Source organism: Cetorhinus maximus, chromosome 22 (assembly GCF_964194155.1).
Source record: "Cetorhinus maximus chromosome 22, sCetMax3.hap1.1, whole genome shotgun sequence".
Lineage (NCBI taxonomy): Eukaryota > Metazoa > Chordata > Chondrichthyes > Lamniformes > Cetorhinidae > Cetorhinus > Cetorhinus maximus.
This window is the reverse complement of record NC_135900.1, coordinates 22,725,147-22,749,550: the sequence shown is the minus strand read 5'-3', so window position 1 is coordinate 22,749,550 and position 24,404 is coordinate 22,725,147. Positions and strand designations below refer to the sequence as shown.

Below are 24,404 nucleotides of genomic sequence, written 5' to 3'. Positions count from 1 at the left end.
TCTCTGGTTTATGATTTCCAGCCTCCCACATGGCAGGCCTGTGGTTTCTTGAATAGATTTGATGATTTAAAGTTGAAGTGAGGGCCTTGTAAAGTGAAGGGTTCACATCAGGTTGTGAGGTTTCGTGTAGTTGAATATTTATGAGGTTGGTTCTCAGATGAATTTTGAACTTTGAAACCAGAACAGGTTAAGCACTTTGGCTGCTTGATGAATTGCAGCTAGTTTCAGAGTCTAGTTCTCAGACTCGCTGATGACTAATGGTTCTGATGGATCTGCTGGGTCCTGGGGTACTAAGGATTTAGACCCCAAAACCAGTTTTGATCACATCGCTGCTGGGTTAATACTTCTGAGACCCACCCAGTCTGGTTTGGATGGGAGGGGCCATCATGGTACAGTGAGAAGTTGATAGTGGCCATTGAATTTTGATCTTCTCTTTTGTTTAATATGAAACATGGAAACAGGCAGTGTGGAAACTCTATAGAGTTTGAGTGTTGCCCCAATGAGATGTATGAATTCCACAAATGGTTGTGAGGTACTTAATTATATGTTTGCCGGACACCTTATACTGTCTGTAGCCCAGCAGCCTGCCTCCAGGAGGCCATCTCCAGGGACCTGAACTGGCCCTTGCCACCTCCAGGAACCTGAAGGCCGATTGGAAAGTCCCAGGCAGTCTAATTGGCCTCAATCGGCTCTTAATGTGCCATGTTGACTACCCTCCACCTGCAGGCAGGTAGCCCTGCCATCCACTCCTCCCATCCTTTCTCCACAAAAATGGCCCGAAGGTGGGGTGGAGTTGGAAAACCGGCAAGTCACCAGCGAGGCTATTTTCAGCTCCCGCCTGCCTCCTTTCCAGCCCCAGCACTGGCTCAAACCCCTGCCCCCTAGAGTCAAGATCATTACTCACCCTGTCAATAGCATGGATCAGTTGGAACTGTGTCAACAGTGCCCCAACAATGTACAAAATGAAAGAACAACCCAAATTCTTCTATTGTTCAAGTGTGACATTTCTCTTTTTTACACCAACAATTTTCATAAATATCCTAAGTGACATTATCCAGTTAAAGCTAAATTACATGCGTTTTGTACTGTTTCTTTGTGTTCACTGAGCATTTTCATGCCTGTCATCATTTCATTTGGAATGCCCTAATACCTACCATAGGGCTGCTGTTTGTTTCCCATCATTTATGACAGAAGTGTTATAGCCCTCCGTCTCCATGCCTGTTTTCATCATATCAATCACTTACATAGCTCAGCTCCTTCTGTTCATATTAGTGTTTGCTTTCTGAGTGGAATACTTTGAAAAAAGCTTTTCCCTGCTGTCTCCTATTTGTCCGCCATTAGCGGTTAAACTCTTCAAAGTGGATCAAAGATGGGAACATGCAGTTGAGATATTGAGATATCGATCAACTATGATCTAATTGAATGGCGGAGCAGGCCCAAGAACGTCCTACTTCTGTTCTTATGTTTCTAATTTAAAATGTCCATTTCTACTTACTGAACATGGAACAAGGAAGTGTTTACCAAGAACATAATTATTTCTTGTTTTGTTTTTCATATTTTAGGCACATGAGGTCCATGAAACTGGTTGTAAAGATTTACCCTAAGTAATCCCAAGCTATTTTGTGCTTTGTTCATGTTTTTGCTGACAACTATAATGAGTATTGAAGGAATTGTACAGTAATTAATAAATTTATTTAGGCCTGTGATGGTGAGATTACTACATTTCTTGCAGTTCACAGAAAGAGAGGTGAAGTCCTTAGAGCATTTTAGAAAAACTGTTGTTTTCTCATTTATGCCTGGAAACTAATATATAAATGTCAGCAAAATGGATCATTCAACGTTCAATTTAATGTAAATGTTGTCATTCTTTTGCTTTCAGATTATTTAGCTTTCAGCGCTTTGATTTTTATTTAAAAATTAAATACCTTGTGGATTTATTTAGGCACATTGGCGAGGCTGCCTCCTACGGAAGAAGTTGTCTCATGCTTTAGCAGCCATTCAAACTGAGGAAGAGGATGTCTTTGAAGAAGTTGATTTGAGTGAATTTACATTTGATGAGGTAAATAAATACCATAGCATGTGTTCCTCAGAGCTAGCAGTTAATTTTTAAATAATTGATATACAGTGACGTAACAGAAGAACCCCTCATGCTCCCATGCCAAGCTCTGGCATTTCCATGCCCATTAACCCACTATACAAACTGATGAACATCACAATGTAAAGTGAGATGTATGAAAAAAAGGCTTTGAAAATAGGTACTCCATTGATAAATTTCTCCTATGGAAAAAAAGGTCTGGACTGAAAGCTAATACAAGTGTCAATCATCCAGGCCCTTTGAAGTTTCAAAAACCAGAAACCACCAGCACTTGAAACCAATTGAACTATGTAAACAAACATAGTGAAATTAACATAAAGGCAGAAAATGCTGGAAAAATTCAACAGGTTTGGCAGCATTTGTGGAGAGAAACAGTGTCAACATTTTGAGGCTGTTGACTTCTTCAGAGCTGAAGCGAGGTAGGAATGTGAATAGAATAGTGAAATTGACTACAGAGATCACAGAAGTTGAGCTATCAATCAAACAATGTTTTCACTGGGGAGCAAGTGTTCTGATATTCAAATAGATGTCTGGGCTCTCAACTAAATGTACATAATGAGGCCTGGATGATTGACACTTTTTTAGCTTTCAGTCCTTTTTTCTCATGGGAGAAATTTATCGATGGAATAGATTTTTTCAAAGCTTTTTTTTAATGCAATGCTCATTGGTTCTGGAAAGTGTACAGTGGGTCAATGGGCATGGAAGTGCCAGAACTTACCATAGGGGCATGAGGGGCCTGAGAAGGTATATGGAGGCAGAACCTGACATAAGGGGCATGAGGGGTCATGGGGATGGGTGTAAGGGCAGACCCTGGCATAGGGGGCATGATGAGATATAGGCAGTGGGTGGAAGAGCAGAACCTGGTATAGGGAGAATGAGGGTCCAGAGGGGATGGACGGGGTGCAGAGCCTGGCATAGGGGTCATGAGGGGGATCTTTTGAACTTACCCTTTAAAGGTCCCCCATGCACACTAGGGTTCACAGCTCCTCTAAGAGGCGGTGAACCAGATGTCTTTAAAAACCTGGCCAAGGAGCATGAGATACCTATCTCCACAATGGAGACAGTCAGGTCGGGAGAGCCGGATGCGGGCTTCTGACAGGAATCAGCCAGTGCCCTTTAAAGGCATTCCCAAAAATTTCACAGCCCAGGAATGGAGTCGGGAATTCCAGAATTAAGACCTGCCCTCCATTTTTAAAAGGCTCCCAAATCAACCCAATTCGGTGGGAGGATAGATTAAATGATAACTTAAAGTCCAATAAAGATTAAAGTCCTCTTGGTTGATAATTTGGGTGGATCCAGGCTGATAACAGTGATCCTTCTGGCTTCGGCATCGAGACTGTTTAAAGAAGTAGACGAATGATTTATCAACAGCTACCAGGTTGAGTTCTTTAAAATCTCTGCCTGTGGCACATTGATAGTCAAACAGAAGATAGGATTCAAGCTTGCAAGATGAGCGAAGGGAGAGGGAGAGAAAGAAGGTGTTCATTCAGGACATTCTGTTCCATGGCTCTTCTGTGCTGCTGGTTTACAGACTGCTTGTTTCTCCATGCAGGGTGCTTGAAGTAAATAGTATGTCATCTGAAGTCATTTTTGATCATGTGAGCACATGATCAATACTCCTATTGTCCACATAATTTATTCATAGTTAGAAGCCATTGTTACACTATGGGGAATGCATGGTGGCTGTGCACACCTACTTATGATAAATTGGTTTCTCTGCAGTCCTCTTTGCTAGGTATCAAGCTCGGAGACGGTGGCCAGAATTTTTGAGCCCCCCATGGCAGGTTTCCCTGCAGCAGGGCCAGCGAGCCATTGAAACCTCTGTTCACATCAGCGGGACTGGAAGATCCTGCCGGCGTGAGGGGCTGGAAAATTCCGGCCAGTAACTCTGGGATACAAGGATTTTGAATATTGGTAAGGACACGGACAATAAGAGGTGTGAATTCCACAAATGGTTTTAGTCGTTTGGTAGTACAGAACTTGAGTATTGCTGAGAAAAGAGACATGCTGTTGAAGCATGTCCATTTAGGGGAGGGCAACCCGCACAGGGTCATTTAATGAAGAACTTTCCAAAGACAAAGTAATTCTAAGTCTGTGCAGAAATTGCGAAAGTCGACTCTCGATGGCCATCTTAACAACTTGCTGTTTTAGTCCTTTTAAAGCTTGGTCAGTGATTTTCCACCAGTAAATATATAGGGCAGGATTTCCTTTGCCCGCCAGCATCGGGCATGATCAGTGGTGTGAGCGGACAATATGGCGCGATGGGTTTTAAGACGGTGGGAAACCTGTTCGCTATCGACTTTCCACTTCGCGATAGCGGGTCGTGCTTACCGCCATCTGACGTCAGGAACCTCATTGAAATACATCAGCATATCTTTATCAGGCCAGCCTGCTGGAATCCCCACCCCACCCCCCACTCCACTGGGTTGTCTGTCCACGTCGGCGGGAAAGCACGCCAACATGTCTCACAACAGCGCATAAGCAACGTGCACTTGGCAGCCTGCACTTTGCGGGGAACTCAGAGGTGAGTACACAGTAACGTTGTGCAGTGCTCGCTGGGGTCGCCTTTTGGACTTCAAGCTTCAGGTTCGCTGGGGTGTTAGGGTTAAGAGCAGCCCTGCTGTTGAGGTGACTCATGGCGGAAGGGGGGGTTAAGGGCAGCCCTGCCATTGAGGTGACCTGTTTGGGGGTGAGGTGGGGGGTATGGAGGGAGTGGTTTTAAGGGCAGCCCAGCCATTGAGGCAACCTGTGTGGGGGCGGGCAAGGGCCTGCCGTTGGATATAGCGCATAAGCATTCAGGGCGGGCCGTAGGGTGGGTGCGCAAGGTGGCCATGCATGAGGGAAGCCTGTATAAAGTGACCATTTCTCTGCAACGGAGCCTGCTCAGGCGCAGCCACATTGATATGATTGGAGTCGGGCTTCTAATTTATCAGCCCACTCGAGCAATGCAGAGGTGTCAAAGTGCCACTAAGTGCTCCAAAGCTTTTCACACCCCCCACCCCCCCAGCACAAATTGCAAAGTCATGAGCATTTTAGTGGACGGCAGAAAAGTTGAACAACTGCACACGTACAATCTCTTCGCTAAAGCTGGCCATGGAGCAATTATTGGAGGTGCTCACAGACCCTTGCAATGTCAGCATCCTGGTTTGGACCAGTATCCCCCCCATGGTTCAAGCTAACAGTGCAGCCTTGCAGCATGGATTAGGAGAATTCCTGCGCCTGAGCTGAGAGCACAACATGCAGTCCAGTGGGCAAATCTGCCACGAATCGGTCGGGTGGACTGGGGTGGGACAATAGTGAACAGACTGTACAAGTGATTAACACCCGTGCCCAGGCTGTGCAACTAGTTCTCCTTAACTTTCCCTGGACATCCACAGCAGAGGTGGAGGCAGCCTGCTGACTGCGACGCCCTGTTTATGATGACTTTGGCGGGTGTCCTCTGGAGAGCTGAGACTTGGAGGGCCCCGGCCTGCTTTTGGGGTTCTGTTGTGTGGTAGTGGCACCCTCCTCGGCCTGTGGAGCTGGAGCTGCTGAGGTCACAGAAAGAGGGGATTTGGATGGGTCGGATACTCCTGGAGTCACCTGGATGGATGTGCCTGGTGTGTGGACCTGCTGATCCTCCTCCCTATGGGTGCCCGATGGCCCCTGGCTGACTGCTTGAGGAGAAGGGAAGCTGAAGTGAGATTGGGCTGCTCAAAGACATCTTGCGTTGACACTTGGAGGCCAACCATGGCCTCCAGCAGCCCTCCGAGTGCCAGAAACTTGGGAAGTCCCTGCCGCCGCCTGCTGTGGATCAGAAAGTGCGATGTACTCACCAGATTGTGACCCCGAGGTTATTCTAAAGCTTGGTCCCACCAAGGTGTGTGTCTCTGCGCTGGTGGTGTGGTTTAGTACTGTGATGGGATTTTGAGGAGGGTACCTCCAGATTCCTCTTCAGGGGTTTCTTTGGGGCTTGATTGGAGGCGCTGGGTTGTAGACTCCACTGGCTGTTTGGTAGATGTGCCTGCGAAAGCAAGAGAGATAATGAGTTAAAGGCAAAATACTGCGGATGCTGGAAATCTGAAACAGAGATAATTAGTGCATTGCAGTGGCCTGTGAAACAGGACACATCACGCACAGCATGGTTGTCTGATGGAAGTTGCACTGCTGGACCCTCACATGCTAGAACATCGCCGACCTCACCGTCAGAACAGGACTGGTCCAGATCCTTGCTGGCCAGCTGGATGGCTCTGTTTTCAAAGTCCATGAGAACCTTGATTTTGGGCATTCTGCCACTGGTCTGCAATCTCCTCACCCTCTTCTTGTGTTTCAGCTTGTCCTGCATGAATAGAGATGGAGAAAGAGTAAGCAGGATGCCTGCCAGGCCAGATGATAAGTATGTCTGGCTGTGTGGGTGGTGAGTGGTCCTGTGGACAGGGTGAGGACAATGAAGGTGAGTGTGAGAGAGTGAGTTGTGATGTTTCTTGAACTGGCAGTGAGTGAGGGCCCTGTCGATGTGCGATGGGTTTGTGAATGTGTGAGTTAAGAGTGATGAGAAGAGTGACTTACTCTGGCGGAATGGGAGAGATCATTCACCCTCTTGCTGCACTAGGTGGCTGTCCTCTTTTGAAGGGTGTTGGTGCTAACCACCACTGCCACCGCCTTGCAAGCCGGTTTAGTGCTGTTACTGCCCGTCCTGTGGCCAGAGCTGGGGTAGAGGACATCCCGGCAGGCCTACAAGGCATCCAAAAGCGTCCCTGAACCTGGGGACTGCAGTCTTCTTCAGATTCAGGGTCATGTCATCCGTGCAGCAGTGGTGGTCAGGAAGCACTGAGATGTGTGCTTGCCACTGAACTTTAAATATGCAATGTTGGAGTGATGGCGGGTGGGCGAATGAGAGCCCGCTGGCCATGGAAACGGCGTGTTTCCCAAGAATACATAAATAATGTGGTGCGTTTGGGACAATACTGCGTGAAAACCCGCCATCGCGGCTGGCGGGTTAAACGTCGTTTTACCTGCCCACTGCAGCATTTAGTGCAAATCTGGCAAAACTCTGCCCATAAAGTTATTTTTTATAAAGCATGGCCTCGTAACAAATTTTTTAAAAAGTTATGAGTGGCCTATCTTGATTATGCATAAGTTCCAAAAGCAACTAATAAGTGGAGACATCTATTCTCTTGAAACTATTTTTGTTCTTTAACAATATTTTAAGAGCAGCCTTTGAAATGATTAGATTTTGTCTGCACACAGTTTTAGATCAGACAGTGCCCAGGAGGATAGAGAAATCTTAATTTGGAGGAGAGGCTGCAAGAGGTGATTTATGCGCGTTGTTCGGTAGTACCAAGAATTGAGCAAAAATTCCAGAAGTGGGAATTTTGTGCTTCTGTTGTTTTACACAGGGTGTAAGTAGTATTCACATACTTTAGCCTGTGGACACTGGGGGCCCTGGAAGTTTTTAGAAAAGCAGCAATTTCCCCATTCAATTTCTTCTGTTTTACAGACACTTTGACTAGTGAAAGTACTGCAACAGTGTTGACTTGATTACTGGCAAGATATGTTTTTAAAAATCACATGGGATGACACTACTGGCCAACTTCGATTTTATGGACTGTTTGTGGATGCAAAAATTACCACCATAATTTTTTTGCCAACTGTAGCTAATCAGCTTTGCTAAGGAAAACAAGCTATAAATTTCATTTGAAAATGGAATTCTATTGGGAGAAGGACATTGAAATTCCTTTAAAAAAAAAGGAACCTGAAGACAGCATTGTTGTTTTTGGCAAAATAAGTGAAGCCAAAATCATTTTGAAGAATGCACAGTCCTACTAGTGCCAAAGGCACTTTGTAATAAAGACATTCAATTTATCAATAAAAGCATCTCTGTCAGGTTAACACTGGCATCCTGAAAAAAAGATTTTGGCATGCTGTGAAGTCCATATGGACAAGCCTACTTTATTACCAGTATCTCTGATATCGTAAGTGTGCTCATTTGATTTGCCCTTCCACTCCAATTACTGAATCCTATCTGAAAACCTACTTCTTCACTCAGGCCACCTTGGACAAAGTCTGGATAACCTCGGATCCTGAAACTTCTTCCCAAACTGAAAACCATTACCAGCAACTAAAGGTAATGTGCTGCATTATAGAAACCTGTTCATTCCATTTTTGTTTTAAACAAACTTTACTATTACATGGCATTGGGATAATGAATCAAGAAATACAGGGGTGTAAAAAATGATTGCTTCAGAATGCCCTGACGCCTGCTACCAGCAACAGATGAAATTTGTCACGTTGCTTTTTTCCCAAATGCTTAAATAAATTTGTTCTTTTATTTTGTTTTTCAGTCCTTAATGCTGCAATGGCAAATGAGTGATGTACTACAGCTGTAAATTTGGCACAAAATTAGAAAACAATGAATAAAAATGTGGTTTGATGAAAAAAAATGAAAGGAGCAAAGCTTCAGACAGACCTAGATAACAATTCAAAGAATTGCAATAAACCAGAACTTTGCACACATTCAAACCGGCAGCAATTTGATTTGTCTATCTGCTTATCCTTTGCATTTTTTATTCTTCTATGTGCTACCTTGGAGAGGGGAAGAGTTGGTTGAATTTATCCATATGAAGAGAAGCTTGAGTAGTTATTATACATTTTTGCGTGGCTTCACAAATTTGCTATTTTAAGCCAGAAATTGTTTAACTTTGGGAGAAAGAAAGGTTAATAGTAAGAACGCATCCAATTGTTGGTGAAATAGTGCTTGTAAACAAATTGCAAACTGAGAGAATAAATCCGAGAAACAAACCATTTCCAGTCCTCTCAATCACTTCTTGTCAGATTACACCATCCTGCAATGGGCTTGGAATTCCCCCCAAACTGGCGCCGTAAGGGTGGAATGTAGCATACAAAATACTGGCCTGGCAACACGCTCAGAAAACTGGAAAGTCAGTAAAGCTTTACCAGCTCACATTTTCTTCATTGCTGAGAGGTTTTTGCACATATCAGGACTGCTGAATGTTTTAATTTTTTAGCATTTTTGCTTTGTGTTTGGGTTTTTATTGCAATGCTTTCATAGCCGGATTTTTCCATCTGAAGTTACACTGGCACCTGTGGCTAACGGTAACCTTTTAAGCTAGTTTAAAATCTCTTGCAAATCTCATTAGCATACAGGTTTTTGTTAGTACATTTTTGTGTTTAAATTGTCATTGACTTTATTCTTCTTTCCCAGCATCACTGCCACCAAATTTCTTATTACATTATCCTCATTCTTGGCAATTTGTACAATACAAAAAGTTTCAAGATGAAAGTTAGCTAAGAATTGAGAATGATATCAAAATGCTCTTAACTAAACAGGAAAATGGCAACTCTCCATTCCATAGAGAGAAACCCTTTCTTTCCTTAAAACAAAAATTAATTGTTCTATGTTAAGAAAGAAACATTTTCTGTTTCCTGGACAAATTTCAAGTTTGTGTAGAGAATGAGTGACAGTAAGAAGCTGCTAATCCAGAACTCAGAATGCTGAGTTTTTTGTTTGCTTCTTAAAATGGTCCTTAAGAGATATACAAAATAATTAGGGGTATGCAAAAGGTAAATCTGAAATATTACTTGAAATTAAATTGAGAGAGCTAGGGATTGGGGAATGCAGGTTCGAACTAGCTAAAGGTAAAATTAGTGCTGATGGAGTTGTGGAGGTGAAAAGTCTGGAATATTCAAAACACAATTGAATGCTGCAATGGAAGAATTTAGATCTTTCTTTGAATAGTTAAATTAAATTGAACTGAATGGTTCTTCCTTATCCATACTTATCGTCTGATATTGTGAACAGTTTGGAATTAAAATAGAAACGTTTTTATTTATTCATTCATGGGATGTGGGTGTCACTGGCTAGGCCAGCATTTATTGCCCATCCCTAATTGCCCTTAAGAAGGTGGTGGTGAGCTGACTTCTTCAACCGCTGCAGCCCATGTGGTGTAGGTACACACAAAGTGCTGCTATGGAGGGAGTTCCAAGATTTTGACCTAGCAACAGTAAAGGAGAACGGCGATATATTTCCAAGTCAGGATGGTGAGTGGCTTGTAGGGGGACATCCAGGTGGTGGTCTTCCCATGCATCTGCTGCCTTTGTCCTTCTAGATGGTAGTCCTGGTGGGTTTGAAAGGTGCTGTCTAAGGAGGCTTGGTGAGTTCCTGCAGTGCATCTTGCAGATGGTACACACTGCTGTCACTGTGCATTGGCGGTGGAGGGACTGAATGCTTTTGGATGGGGTGCCAATCAAGCGGGTTGCTTATCCTGGATAATGTTGAGCTTCTTGAGTGTTGTTGGAGCTGCAGTCGTCCAGGCATTGGAGAGCATTCCATCACACTCCCGACTTGTGCCTTGTAGTTGGTGGACAGGCTCTGAGGAGTCAGGAAGTGAGTTATGCGCTGCGGGATTCCTAATCTCTGACCTGCTCTTGTAGCCACAGTATTTATATGGCCAGTTCATTTCAGTTTCTGGTCATATTTTGGAAAGATGTAAAAGCAATAGGGTTGTTGTGGTGGGTAATTTTAACTTTCCCTACATTGACTGGGAATCACTTAGTGCTAGGGGTTTGGATGGTGCAGAATTTGTAATCAATCCAGGTGGGCTTCCTGAGACAATATGTAGATAGTCCAACTAGGGAAGGGGCAATACTGGACCTGGTATTAGGGAATGAACCCGGCCAGGTGGTCGAAGTTTCAGTAGGGGAGCATTTCGGGAAAAGTGACCATAATTCAGTAAGTTTCAAGGTACTGGTGGATAAGGATAACAGGAGTCCTCGGGTTAAGGTGCTTAATTGGGGGAAGGCTAATTATAACAATATTAGGCAGGAATTGAGGAATCTAGACTGGAGGCGGATGTTTGAGGGCAAATCAACAACTGACATGTGGGGGGCTTTCAAACGCCAGTTGATAAGAATTCAGGACCGGCATGTTCCTGCTAGGATGAAGGATAAGCATGGCAAGTTTCAGGAACCTTGGATAACGAAGGATATTGTGAGATTAGTCAAAAAGAAAAGGAAGCATTCGTAAGGGCTAGAAGGCTGGGAATAGATGAAGCCCGTGGAGAATATAAAGAAAGTAGGAAGAAACTTAAGCAAGGAGTCAGGAGGGCTAAAAGGGTTCATGAAAAGTCACTGACAACCAGGATTAAGGAAAATCCTAAGGCCTTTTATACATATGTAAAAAGCAAGAGGGTAGCCATGGAAAGGGTAGGCCAACTGAGGGACAGAGGTGTGAATCTGTGTGTGGAGCCAGAAGAAATGGGAGAGATAATAAATGAATACTTCTCATCAGTATTCACCAAAGAGAAGGACTTAGCGGTCGATTTGTCTAGGGAAGAGTGTGTAGATAGCCTGGATCATGTTGAGATCAAAAAAGAGGTGTTAAGCGCCTTGAAGAATATTAAGGTGGATAAGTCCCCAGGGCCAGATGGGATCTACCCCAGAGTACTGAGGGAGGCAAGGGAGGAGATTGCTGGGGCCTTGACAGAAATCTTTGTATCCTCACTGGCTACGGGTGAGGTCCCAGAGGACTGGAGAATGGCCAATGTTGTTCCATTGTTTGAGAAGGGTAGCAGGGATAATCCAGGAAATTACAGACCGGTGAGCCTTACGTCAGTGATAGGGAAATTATTGGAGAAGATTCTTCGTGACAGGATTTACTACCATTTGGAAGCAAATGGGCGTATTAGTGAGAGGCAGCATGGTTTTGTGAAGGGGAGGTCGTGTCTCACTTACTTGATCGAGTTTTTCGAGGAAGTGACAAAGATGATCAACGATGGAAGGGCAGTGGATGTTATATACATGGATTCCAGTAAGGCCTTTGACAAGGTCCCTCATGGCAGACTGGTAGAGAAGGTAAAGTCGCACGGGATCAGAGGGGAGCTGGCAAGATGGATACAGAATTGGCTTGGTCATAGAAGACAGAGGGGAGCAGTGGAAGGGTGCTTTTCTGAATGGAGAGCTGTGACTAGTGGAGTTCTGCAGGGATCAGTGCTGGGACCTTTGCTGTTGGTAGTATATATAAATGATTTGGAGGAAAATGTAACTGGGCTAATTAGTAAGTTTGCAGACGACACTAAGGTTGGAGGAGTTGCAGATAGTGAAGAGGATTGTCAAAGGATACAACGGGATATAGATCGGTTGGAGACTTGGGCGGAGAAATGGCAGATGGAGTTTAATCCGGACAAATGCGAGAATGCATTTTGGAAGATCTAATACAGGCAGGAATTATACAGTAAATGGCAGAACCCTTAAGTGCATCGACGGGCAGAGGGATCTGGGTGTACAGGTCCATAGGTCACTGAAAGTGGCAACACAGGTGGATAAGGTATATGGCACGCTTGCCTTCATTGGCAGGGGTATTGAGTATAAAAGCTGGGAAGTCATGCTGCAGCTGTATAGAACCTTGGTTAGGCCACACTTGGAATATTGCGTGCAATTCTGGTCGCCACATTACCAGAATGATATGGAGGCGTTGGAGAGGGTGCAGAGGAGGTTTACCAGGATACTGCCTGGTCTGGAGGTTATTAGCTATGAGGAGAGGTTGGAGAAACTCAGATTGTTCTCACTAGAGCGACGGAGATTGAGGGGCAACTTGATAGAAGTTTACAAAATTATGAGTGGCATGGACAGAGTAGATAATCAGAAGCTTTTTCCCAGGGTGGAAGAGTCAATTACTAGGGGACATAGATTTAAGGTGAGAGGAGAAAACTATAGAAGAGATGTGCGGGGCAAGTTTTTTACGCAGAGGGTAGTGAGTGTCTGGAATTCACTGCCAGAGGAGGTGGTGGAAGCAGGTACGATAGTGGTGTTTAAGAGGCAGCTTGACAAGTACATGAATAGGATGGGAATAGAGGGATACGGACCCCGGAAGTGCAAAATGTTTTAGTTGACGGGCAATATGATTGGCGCAGGCTTGGAGGGCCGAAGGGCCTATTCCTGTGCTGTACTTTTCTTTGTTCTTCTTTGTTCTTTGTAACCCCCAGGGTGTTGATAGTTGAGGATTCAGCAATAGTAATGCCATTGAATATCAAGGGACAATTGTTAGATGCTCTCTTGTTGGAGATGGTCATTGCCTGGCACTTGTGTGGCACGAATGTTACTTGCCACTTGTCAGCCCAAGCCTGTTTAATGTCCAGGTCTTGCTGTATTTGGACATGGACTGCTTCAGTATCTGAGGAGTCGTGAATGGTGCTGAACATTGTGCAATCATCTGCGAACATCCCCACTTCTGACCTTTTGATGGAAGGAAAGTCATTGATGGAGTAGCTGAAGATGGTTGGGCTGAGGATGCTACCCTGAGGAACGCCTGCAGTGATGTCCTGGAAATGAAATGATTGACCTCCAACAACCACAGCCATCTTGCTTGTTGCCAGGTGTGACTCCAACCAGTGGAGAACTTTCCCCCTGATTCCCATTGACTCCAGTTTTGCTAGTGTGCCTTAATGCCAAACTCGGTCAAATGCTGCTTTGATGTCAAGGGCAGCCACTCACACCTCACCTCTAGAGTTCAGCTCTTTTGTGCATGTTTGAATCAAGGCTGTAATGAGGTCAGGAGATGAATGATCCTGGCAGAGCCCAAACTGAGCATCAGTGAGTTGGTTATTTCTAAGCAAGTGCTGCTTGATAGTACTGTTGATGATTCCTTCCATCATAGGGGTAGGAAAGTTTTCTGATGATGAGCCATGTGTGCAAAAGTAAATTATGCAGCAATGTGACAGTTTGGAAACAGCACTTGTCAATTGTCCTCTACTTACCAACCTGTCAAATTATTTTTATCCAAATAAAATGCTTATGTAGTGATTTGTTAAAGTATGCCTTAAAGTGCGGTATATCATTATTTTTCCTCAATATCAAGATGTATTATAAATATTTTCCAGGCTCCTCATAATACTGCTGATTCATTTGGTTTACTAAGGCCCCTGCAACAAGCATGGCAGGATGATGATATTAGTATTGTTGAAAAATTAGGATCTCCGTCCTTTTCACCAGCAACTACCAGTGTTCTGCAATCTCCCAGGTAAAAGCTGACTAAATATCTAACTTTTGTTGTAAGAATACACTATTGGCTATGATTTTAACTCTGTATAAGTGAATGGGTTTTGAGTGAGTTAAAGTCAGGCCCTTTGGATTTGATTTTCAATTCAGGTTCAGGAACCCAACACCTATATAATTTCTGGGTCCCAACCCCACAATCTTCAAATCTAAATGCCCTAAATGGGCTGGAAGTGACCTAGGTGCCCAATTAATGGCATCAAGTATTACCAGGAGGCAGGAGCTGCCTTCAGGGCATGACTGACAAAGGCAGATGACAGTCATGATGGGCCTGGCACCACCTTGCAGAGGAGAAGAGGCATCACTTCGGAAGGCCAGCAACCTCAATGTATACAAAAGTGGTCAAAAGGCTAAATTAAACAAAATACACCCGATCCAGCACAAGATTCCCTGGATCCCAAAATTTTTCTGCTTGAAAAAAAGACTTTTCACTTCTTCCTGCTTTGAGCCCAAAGCTGCGCACTAACATGAACCCAACTGCACAGGTCTGGCAATTTACAAATTGAAAATCACTTTCTCGCTTTTCCTGACCCATGAATTAGCTCCTCAAGAGTTTAATGGGCAATTAATTAGAGGTGAGCAGATTCCCCATCCCCTCCCCCTGCCCTCCCCTTGAAAATTGCAATGCGTTCTGGTGGCGGCAGGATGCGGTCTGGGAACATGGTTTTCATATCGCGCCTGCAGCATTTCCCATCCCCAATCAGCAATTGAAAATCAAACCCTATGTGGTATTTTTCTATCCAGAATAGATGTTTAAAATTTAAAAATGAGAATAAATTGTTTGTTCACCTTGAACATGGTAATAGAATTATCAGATATTAACTTATGATCATGTTCATATATATTGTATCTATATGGTTTACAGGAAATTATTTAACTGTACAGTTGCTATATTTGATAGAAAAGTAACTGACACACAATTGAAAGGATTGAGTTGCACATGGCTACATATCACAATTCTTTCCTCTTTGAGTGATTTTTCTCATTGGTCTTCATTGAATTCTGATTTTCACCAATAAGTTTCAAAATATATCAATTTTGCTCAATAAATTAACCATTTTTATCACTGGGATTTGAGTTATCTAGTGTACTCTTGAATGATTTTTATCAATTTATTTGTCTTATATTCGGGAGCTTTAATGGTAATTCCACTACCTCAGATTTTCCAAATGTGACATTACACAACACTTTCATATGTATAGCCATATTTGCTCATTTGTTTAACGATATTGCAGAAATCCTTTTATATTGTTATAAAACTTAGCTGCGGTGATTTAATTAAATAGTATACTATATTTTTTCTTCATCTTGTTATGCTGGTTGCCTATACAATACATTGTATAGCCTTACTGGCACTGCTATGGCGTATCTGAAATTATATATTACACAAAAAAAGTTCATGAACATGAGATATATCATTTGATTGCAATATTAGGCTGGATAAAATACCAATAACACGGCATTTGCAACGGTATGTTACTGCTGTGGGGAGAGAGGGGGATCAGGGGTCTTGTTTTAGATAAAAACAAGGAGGATGCTTTTACCACACAATTTGACAATTTGTATTTTTAACATCTTGACTGCATTTTTTTTAGAATGCAGAATGCTTTGCCATACATTTTCTATATATTGCTATTGCTATATATGAATGACCTCGATCTTGGAATACAGAGTAAAATTTCAAAATTTGCCGATGATACCAAACTTGGAGGAGTGGCAGGCAGTGAGGACGATATGAATCACCTACAATAGAACATAGACAGGCTAGCAGAATGGGTAGACAAGTGGCATATGGAATAAAATACAAAGAAGTTTGAACGGATGCATTTTGCAGAAGAGATATGGAGAAGCAATATAGACTAAATATAGACAATTCTGAAGAGTGGTCAGGAACAGAAGGACCTGGGAGTGCATGTGCATCGATCTTTGAAATGGTAGGACATATTGAAAAAGTGGTTAGCAAAGCATATGGGATCCTGGACTTCATAACCAGTGGCATTGATTACAAAAGCAGGAAAGTTATGCTGAACCTTTATAAAGTTCTGGTTAATCCACAACTAGAGTTTAGCTTCCATTTCTGGTCACCATATTTTAGGAAAGATGTGAAGCTCCTTGAGAGGATGCAGAGGAAATCTACCAGAATGGTTCCAGTGATGGGGGTTTTTGGTTACAAGATTTAGTTGGAGAAGCTGGCATTGTTCTCCTTGGAGCAAAGGAGATTGAGGGAAGATTTGATGGTGGTGTGCAAGACTATAGCAGGCTTAGATAAGGCAGACAGGTAAAATCTCTTCCCATTAGTTGCCGATAGAAGGCCTAGGGAACACAGATTTAAGATTTTGGGTAAGAGATGCAGGGGGAATGTGACAAAGAACTTTTTGTTGCCCACAAGGATGGACAAAGTGGGAACAATAATTTCAAAAGGGAATTGGATGGGCACTTGAAGGAAATAAATTTGCAGGGCTATGGGGATCCAGCAGGGGGAGTGGGACTAATTGGATTGTTCTGTGGGGAACTGACATGGACTCGATGGGTCAAATGGCCGCCTTCTCTACAGTAAATGACTCTACGGCTCTAAGTGACTATTGCGGCAGAGACTAAACCTAATTTAAGATGGAATTATATATACATTTGAAAAGGAGGAATATGAAAAACATGCAGGGAAAGAACAGAGAAATGAGAACAGAGCAGATGGGGCTGATTTTCACTTGGTTAATCTGGTGTTAACAGGAACATAGCGACCTCGAAATGGGGTTGGAAGCCTTACTGCCCCATTAATACTGAGAAAGATGCCAGATCCATTTTGAAAGGGACTGACTGCTGGTCACCTGTAGCACCTGCCTGTTTCAGCAGTAGGAACGTTTCAGCACACAAATTGGAATCATAGGAACCTGCATTCCTTTTTTTGGTTGGATAGGGTGAGAGTCTGTGCCATGTATGCTTCAATCATTCCCATGGAATCAAAGTAAATTTCGTACTTATGTACAGTCCATAGGAGCTGGAATCCCACAGATGTGATCTGGGCCATTTGGTCCCCCTCATCAGCAAACCCACCCTCCCCGCACCCCACTCCACTTACCTTGATTAGAGACGACCCAATACTGGCTAGTCTTAATTTGTTGAGCTGCATTGGGTGCCTGTTATGTGCCCCACCGCTCACCGGCCCGATTTAAATGAGGCTGATGCATCAAAATCATGGCTGCCTCATCACTGCACTGATGGGAACTAGTTGACATGTTCCACTGTTTGTTCGCTCAAAATTGGCCCGATAGTTCCATATTCCAGTTAGCAGTAGCACAGACACAATGGACTTAACAGCCTGGTCCTGTAATTACCATGTTTCTGTGAGTAGATTAAAGCTATCTTATTGAGCATACCAGTCAAGAGTATCCAGGCGTCACTGGCAGTAAGCAGGCACCTCTCAATTTCAGTCAGCTTCATTCCCATCCAGCAAGAAACATAAAAGGTTGGCTTTAAGATCTATCTTGAGATTGGTAAAGTTAACCTTTGACCTTGATGCTGAATTGGCTGTGAACATAAGGTAACACCTATGATTCAAGACAGTATCACTCCTCAGCATTCAAACATTAATAAATAATTTGAGCTTTGCTCCTCTGAGCTGCACCTCTCATCCCCCCCCCCCAACCCCTGCACCCAGTTGAGGCAGATTTCTACCTTTTACTATTATTTTAATGTACAGGATCTGTTGAACAGAAATGTTCATTTAACAGTGTCAAAATGGAAATTGTTTTCCTGTTATTTGCTCACACAGCAGAACTGTGTCAAGGTTCTCTGAGGCTACATCTTGCAGTAAGCAATGCGTCAGGCCAGAGAAAGAAGAACAAATCTCTCTAGAATGGTAAGCAAAGCTATTACTTTATAAAGTTAGTTTTTCACTAATTGACCAACTGTAAAAGAAATAAAACTTCTTGCTTAGTACTTACTGTTACATTTATCAAAAAGAATCAATCTCAAAACTGCCAAATTAAAAATGAAGCATTTGTCAAGTTACTTCAAAGTTTTGAGCACTCCAAGTTTGCTTTTCAACATAACTTAGGTTTTCTATAATACCTAAAAACAAGATTTATAGCATGCATACATCACTGGGCGTTATACATTTGAATTGGAGGAGATTCATAGAAAAAAAATAAGATAAATTTAGTTGATGTTCTCACTTGACTATCTTACGTAAGTATAACTTATTGTGAACTCTTTCTAGGAAATTGCATTAACTTCAGCTATTTACCTTTTTGTTCTTGTTATTGATAGGGGCTTTAAGGATGCCCATACTGCACAGCTAATGCTGAAACGAGCTCAGAAAATGAAATCCAAGAAAGCAGAGGCTAAAAAATTGCTGGGTATGTTTATATTCCCCCCTGCAACTTGGCAGTCATCCAGCGGGGCTGTGTGAAGGTCAAAGAATTGAGTTCCATTCACATATTCTTTATAGATAAGTGTTAACTCTTTCATCCACCCATAGTACGTGAGTCTTGAGTCAAATGTGTGCAAGTTTATTGTTTTGACATGTATGAGTATGTTTTCTAGTTGTGATTACAACCATTGGATTGTAAGCTTTTTTGCATGTTAATTTAGAATTATTATTCAAATACATAATAGCTGGTAAGCCCTTGATGATTCAAAATTAATTTATGACAAAGTTAACATATCATCTGCCACTTTAACAAAAGATTTTTTTCCTTTCAGGCAGAAAGAATTGAAAGCTGAAGTAAATTTTAAATACCAGCCAATCCTGCTCCCTCTTCCCCTTCACTTTATTCTGAGCCTATCTTTTGATTTATTTTTCTTCCTAGCCAGTTATTTACCATCTTCTCTGATCTTCCCCTTTCTGAACCTGAATGACCTATTCTCAATAAGGGTCTTGGTTTCAACCCTTTATGTCCAACCTCAATGAATTCCAAGCTCAACATGATGCTGAGCTCTTTTTCTGATGCCTTTGGTTTCATGCTCCTTTTTTGGATCAAGAAGCACCCGCCATAACTTTGTGACGCTAATGTTCTTAATAATAGGAACCCTGCCCAATGGCATCTTCTCTTGATCTTTTAATTGAGAATACCCTCTTTTCTTTCCTTGGACTTGGATTTCATCGTTCTCTCGGTTCCAACCATGATGTTATTACCATTAAGTCTGCTGATAAGTCAAACAAGCCCGAAGACAACTATCTGACTCCTCATCCTATTTCCCACTGTCAAATACTAAACTATCAATTCCCAAGCTGTTACTGGTCTAATTTTTTTTAGCTTCTTGCTTGCAGCCTCATAGTTTTCCCAACTCTGCATGATCAATTTCTTACTCCTACAAAAATGTACTGAGGTTAGACCAATTGTTTCAGCCTGTTCCTGTCCCATTGAACTAATTTTCTCTTGACACCATTCCCCTCCCCACCAACTCCTATCTAGCCAATTCCTCATATTCCATTGATGATTTCAGTTTCTCCAGCCCCAAACATTTCTGTTTCATCATGGCTGTACACTTCCTGTACATTTATTTTTCTCAAGGAGAATACTCTCTGGGCTCTCCACTTCATTCTAGAAAGGAGGTCCATTCATCGCCCTCTTCCCCGCCTGCCTGAACTTGTCCTCATCCTGAAAAACTCTCTCAATTCTGCTCACTTACACCATTTGGAATTTGTATGGGAACCAACTATGCCTGTGTTTTTTTATTCCTGGTGTCCTAGTTAATATTTATCCCTCAATCAGTATAACAAAAGCATTTTTATCATTGTCACTGTTGTTTGTGGGAGCTTGCTGTAAGCAAATTGGCTGCTGCGTTTCCTACGTTACAACAGTGACTACAATTCAAAAGTGCTTAATTGCGACAAAGCACTTTAAGATTTCTTGATGTTGTGAAAGGTGCTATATGAATGCAGTTTGTTCTTTTTCTTCTAATTCCTACCAATCCTGCCCTTCATATTTGACTCTTCCTTTCCATTTCATAGTTCTCCTGATCACAGATATTTCATTATGAGTGCAAGTTACAATTTGAAATAGCCACAAAACTGCTTCAAATGAAAGTGTGCTGTTTGCACCCAATATTCCATGGCCAGATCAGGTACAAATTCCAACTCGTAGAGAAAATGTAAAATTGTGTCTGTGTGAAATTTGGGTGAAATTTAAAAAGATGTAGACAATTAAAGGGAAATATCTGAATAACGGAACAAATTCTTTGCAGTTCAGGAAAAAAATCAGGAAGTATTTCAACCCATTGGCAATCTTTCCCAAGACTGAAGGGATGATGAAAATGAAGGGCAAGGAAACCCAAGGTGCCAGCATGAGTCTACAGGCAAGACAGAGCACTCCAGCTTTTCCTGATTGAAAGTAGTTGAAGTAAAGGTGTTGTTGCAAGTGTAGCAGTGTGGGTTGCTATTCTTAGTGCCACTTCATTACTCTATCCTCAGAGATCTGCAGTGAATTTGCCTGCAAGGAATTGGAGCAAACTTTCAGTTACAGGCAAGTAGTGGGAAGGATGTAGAGGAACAAATCTGCAGGGAAATCACAGCGAGATGGAGACATTATAGAGTAGTTGTAATAGGGGACTTTAATTATCAAAATGTAGACTGGGACAGTGCTAGTGTAAAGGGCAGAGAGTAACAAGAGTTCCTAGATTATGTTCAGGAGAATTTTTTTACAGCAGTATGTGTCCAGTCCAACAAGAAAGGATGCACTGTTGGACTTGGTTCTTGGAAATGAGATAAGCCTAGTAGATCAAGTGTCAGTGGGGGGAACATTTAGGAGACAGTGATCATTGTATCGTAAGGTTTTGGATGACAGTAGAAAAGGACAATGTGCAATCCAGAGTAAGAATAATTAACTAGGGGAGAGCCGACTTCAATGGAGCAAGAACAGAGCTGGGCTGTATAGACTAGAACCAAAGGTTGGCAGGAAGAGCTGTAGCTGAATAATGGGCTACCTTCAAAGAAGAAATGGTTTGGGCACAGTCAAGGTATATTCCCTCAAAAGGGAAAGGTAGGGCAAACAAACCCAGAGCTCCCTGGATGAAAAAAAGGAGATAGAAATTAAGATAAAGAAGAAAATGTGTGCTTATGACAGGTGTCAGGTAGAAAATACAATTGAGAACCAAGCGGAATACGGAAGGTTCAGCGAGGAGGTGAAAAGCCAATAAGAGAAGCAAATAGGGGTTATGAGATAAAACTGGCAACCAACATAAAGGGGAATCTCAAATTCTTCTATCGGCACACAAATAGTAAGAGGGTGGTAAAAGGAGGAGTAGGGCCGATTAGGAACCAAAAAGGGGATTTACATGGAGGCAGGAGCATGGCTGAGGTGTTAAATGAATACTTTGCATCTGTCTTTACCAAGGAAGCGGATGCTACCGAGGCCACGGTGACAGAGGAAACTCTGTCACTAGAAGGGTTCAAAATTGATAAGGAGGAATTGGTGGATAAACTGTCGGTACTTAAAGTTGGCAAGGCACCGGTGGACCAGATGAAATGCATCCAAGGATATTTGAAGGAAGTAAGAGAGGAAATTGCAGGGCCACTGGCCATAATCTTTAAGTCTTCCCTAGACTCAGGGGAGGTGCCAGAGGACTGGAGAATTGCAAACATTATGCCCTTGTTCAAAAAAGGTTGTAAGGATAAGCCCAGCAATTACAGATCAGTCAATTTAACTTCAGTGGTGGGGAAGCTTCTTGAAACAATTATTCAGGATAGAATTAATAGTCACATGGAAAAATATGGTATGATTAGGAAGAGCCAGCATGGGTTTCTAAAGGGGAAATCGTGTTTAACTAACTTGCTGGAGTTTTTTGAAGAGGTAACAGAGAGGGTTGATGAGGGTAATGCTGTTGATGTGGTGAACATGGACTTTCCAAAGGCATTCGATAGAGTGCCCTACAACAGACTTGTGAGAAAGTTATAGCTCATGGAATAAAAGGGGCAGTAGCAACATGGATACAAAGTTGGTTGAATAATAGGAAACAAAGGGTAATGGTCAATGGATTCTTTTCGAGCTGGAGGAAAATTTGTAGTGGAGTTCTCCAGGGGGCGGTATTGGGACCCTTGCTTTTCCTGATATATATTAATGATCTAGATCTTGGTGTGCAGGGGACAATTTCATAGTTTGCAGATGATACAAAGCTTGGGAGCGTTGTAAACTGTGAGGACAGTACAGAACTTTAAAAGGACATAGACAAGTTGGTGGAGTGGGCGATGAACTTCAATGCGGAGAAGTGTGAGGTGATGCATTTTGGGAGGAAGAACATGGAGAGACAATATAAAATAAGGGATAAAATTGGGTGAGAGGAGCAGAGGGATCCGGGTATATATGTGCATAGATCATTGAAGATGGCAGGACAGGTGGAGAGAGCGGTTAATAAAGCATACAGTATCCTGGGCTTTATTAATAGGGGCATAGAGTACAAGAGCAGGGATATTATGCTGAGCTACATAAGACACTAGTTAGACCTCAGCTGAAGTATTGTGTACAGTTCTGGGGCCACACTATAGGATGAATGTGAACGCATTGGAGAGATTGCAGAAGAGGCTTACAAGAATGGTTCCAGGGATGAGAAACTTCAGTTAAGAAGATAGATTGGAGAGGCTGGGACTATTCTCCTTGGAGAGGAGAAGGCTAAGAGGAGATGTGATAGAGGTGTTCAAAATCATGAGGAGGCTTGGTAGAATAGATAAGAAGAAACTGTTCCCGCTTGTAAACGGGGAGGGCACAGATTTAAAGTGATTTGCAAATGAAACAGATGTGATGTGAGAAAAGTCTTTTTCACACAGCAAGTGGTTAGAGTCTGGAATGCGCTGCCTGGAAGTGTGGTGGAGACAGGTTCAATCAAGGCATTCAAGAGAGCAATAGATGATTATTTGAATAGGAACAATGTGCAAGGATATGGGGAAAAGGCAGGAGAATGGCACTAAGTCATAATGCCCATTCAGAGAGCTGGCGCAGACACGATGGGTCGAATTGCCTCCTCCTGCACCATAACATTCTGTGATTCTGTAAACTGCTGCCAACACCAAATGTGCAGGCCCCATGTTGCATGTTACCTGCAGGAAACCAGCTCTGCATTTGACTCTCTGAAGTCCAAGGCCTACAAACTCTGTTCTCTACTCTCATTGCCAAATCAGTATTAGATATAGATGGTGGCATCTTGCCAATACAGCCAATCAGGTGATGATAGATATTGATCACTATTGCATGTCTTCTTTCATTCAATGTGGAACTATCCAATATTAGTGAGTTAGTTAGTGAGACATTCACATGTCTTCGAGATGCTGCCTTGTCTGCTTTGTTCCTTTGAGAATAGGAGCCCCACTTTGCACTAATCCGTTTGCCAAATCAAAATTAAGAAGATGGGCTCTTCTGCGCCCTCAGCTACATGTCTGTCAGATGGGAAACTCCTGTTGGTGGACCCATTGATCCCAATAGTGGGGCTGTGTGCAATAAAAAGGAACAGCAGAAATGCTCATGAGAACTTAAGCACCATCAGAAAAAAATGAAGAAAATAGTTAAGAAATTACTACAGTACACTTTCCTTAACAGCACTATCTCCTTTGCATGACTTCTCATATATTCATATCAGCAAACAGCCATGGACATTTGTTATATTTGTGTGAGATTACAAATGGATGCTCTGCACATCTGAATGTCAGAAAATGATGTATTGGAAGTTGATATCCCGAAATTAATATTTAAATGAAACTCTGGCCTGTTTCAAAGCACTTCTTTTGGTCACAAGAAATAGCATGGAGAAACAATTGTTCCAAAGGATGAAATCGTCCAGTCGCATTGGCAGTAGGCGTCATGGTGGGTGGAGGGGGATAATATGGCAAGAAGGCCAAAAATCAGTTTCACTCTGTTGCTCCACCCATCAATGGCAGGCTGCGATTTCCGCCGTGGCACGTTAGGAACCTAATTTCAATACTTTAGCATCTCATTATAAACCCTGCTTGTCTGAATCATCCACCACGTCAAATTTACCACCCACGTCGGCGTGACTTCAGAACGACGTGCTTCACAACTGCATTTAAAATGCGTGCACCTGGCAACATGAACTTTGAGGGTGAGTGCAAACATCCTTGTGCAACTCCCGTGAGCATTGCCCATAGGATATCAAGGAATAGGCACCAAAGATTCGGGGGTGTGCACAGGCAAATCGCTTTTTCCCAGCTGGCTTTCAGTGCAGTGCGGGGACAAGGGCTCCAGTATGGGTCTGCGCAAGGCAGCACAGACTGAAGGAAGTACACAAGCACATGCCAGAAATGGGGGAAGGT

At 42.7% G+C, this 24,404-nt stretch overlaps 1 protein-coding gene across 1 annotated transcript in view; it reads left to right on the top strand.

The window, feature by feature from the left end:
* lrriq1 (leucine-rich repeats and IQ motif containing 1) overlaps window positions 1-24,404 on the top strand; it is a 226,967-nt gene that overhangs the window by 154,307 nt on the left and 48,256 nt on the right. The window contains exons 18-22 of the mRNA XM_078568561.1: window positions 1,943-2,059; window positions 8,124-8,201; window positions 13,972-14,111; window positions 17,916-18,002; window positions 18,413-18,501. Coding sequence (XP_078424687.1) covers window positions 1,943-2,059; window positions 8,124-8,201; window positions 13,972-14,111; window positions 17,916-18,002; window positions 18,413-18,501 — 511 coding nt within the window. The remainder of the gene's footprint in view (window positions 1-1,942; window positions 2,060-8,123; window positions 8,202-13,971; window positions 14,112-17,915; window positions 18,003-18,412; window positions 18,502-24,404) is intronic.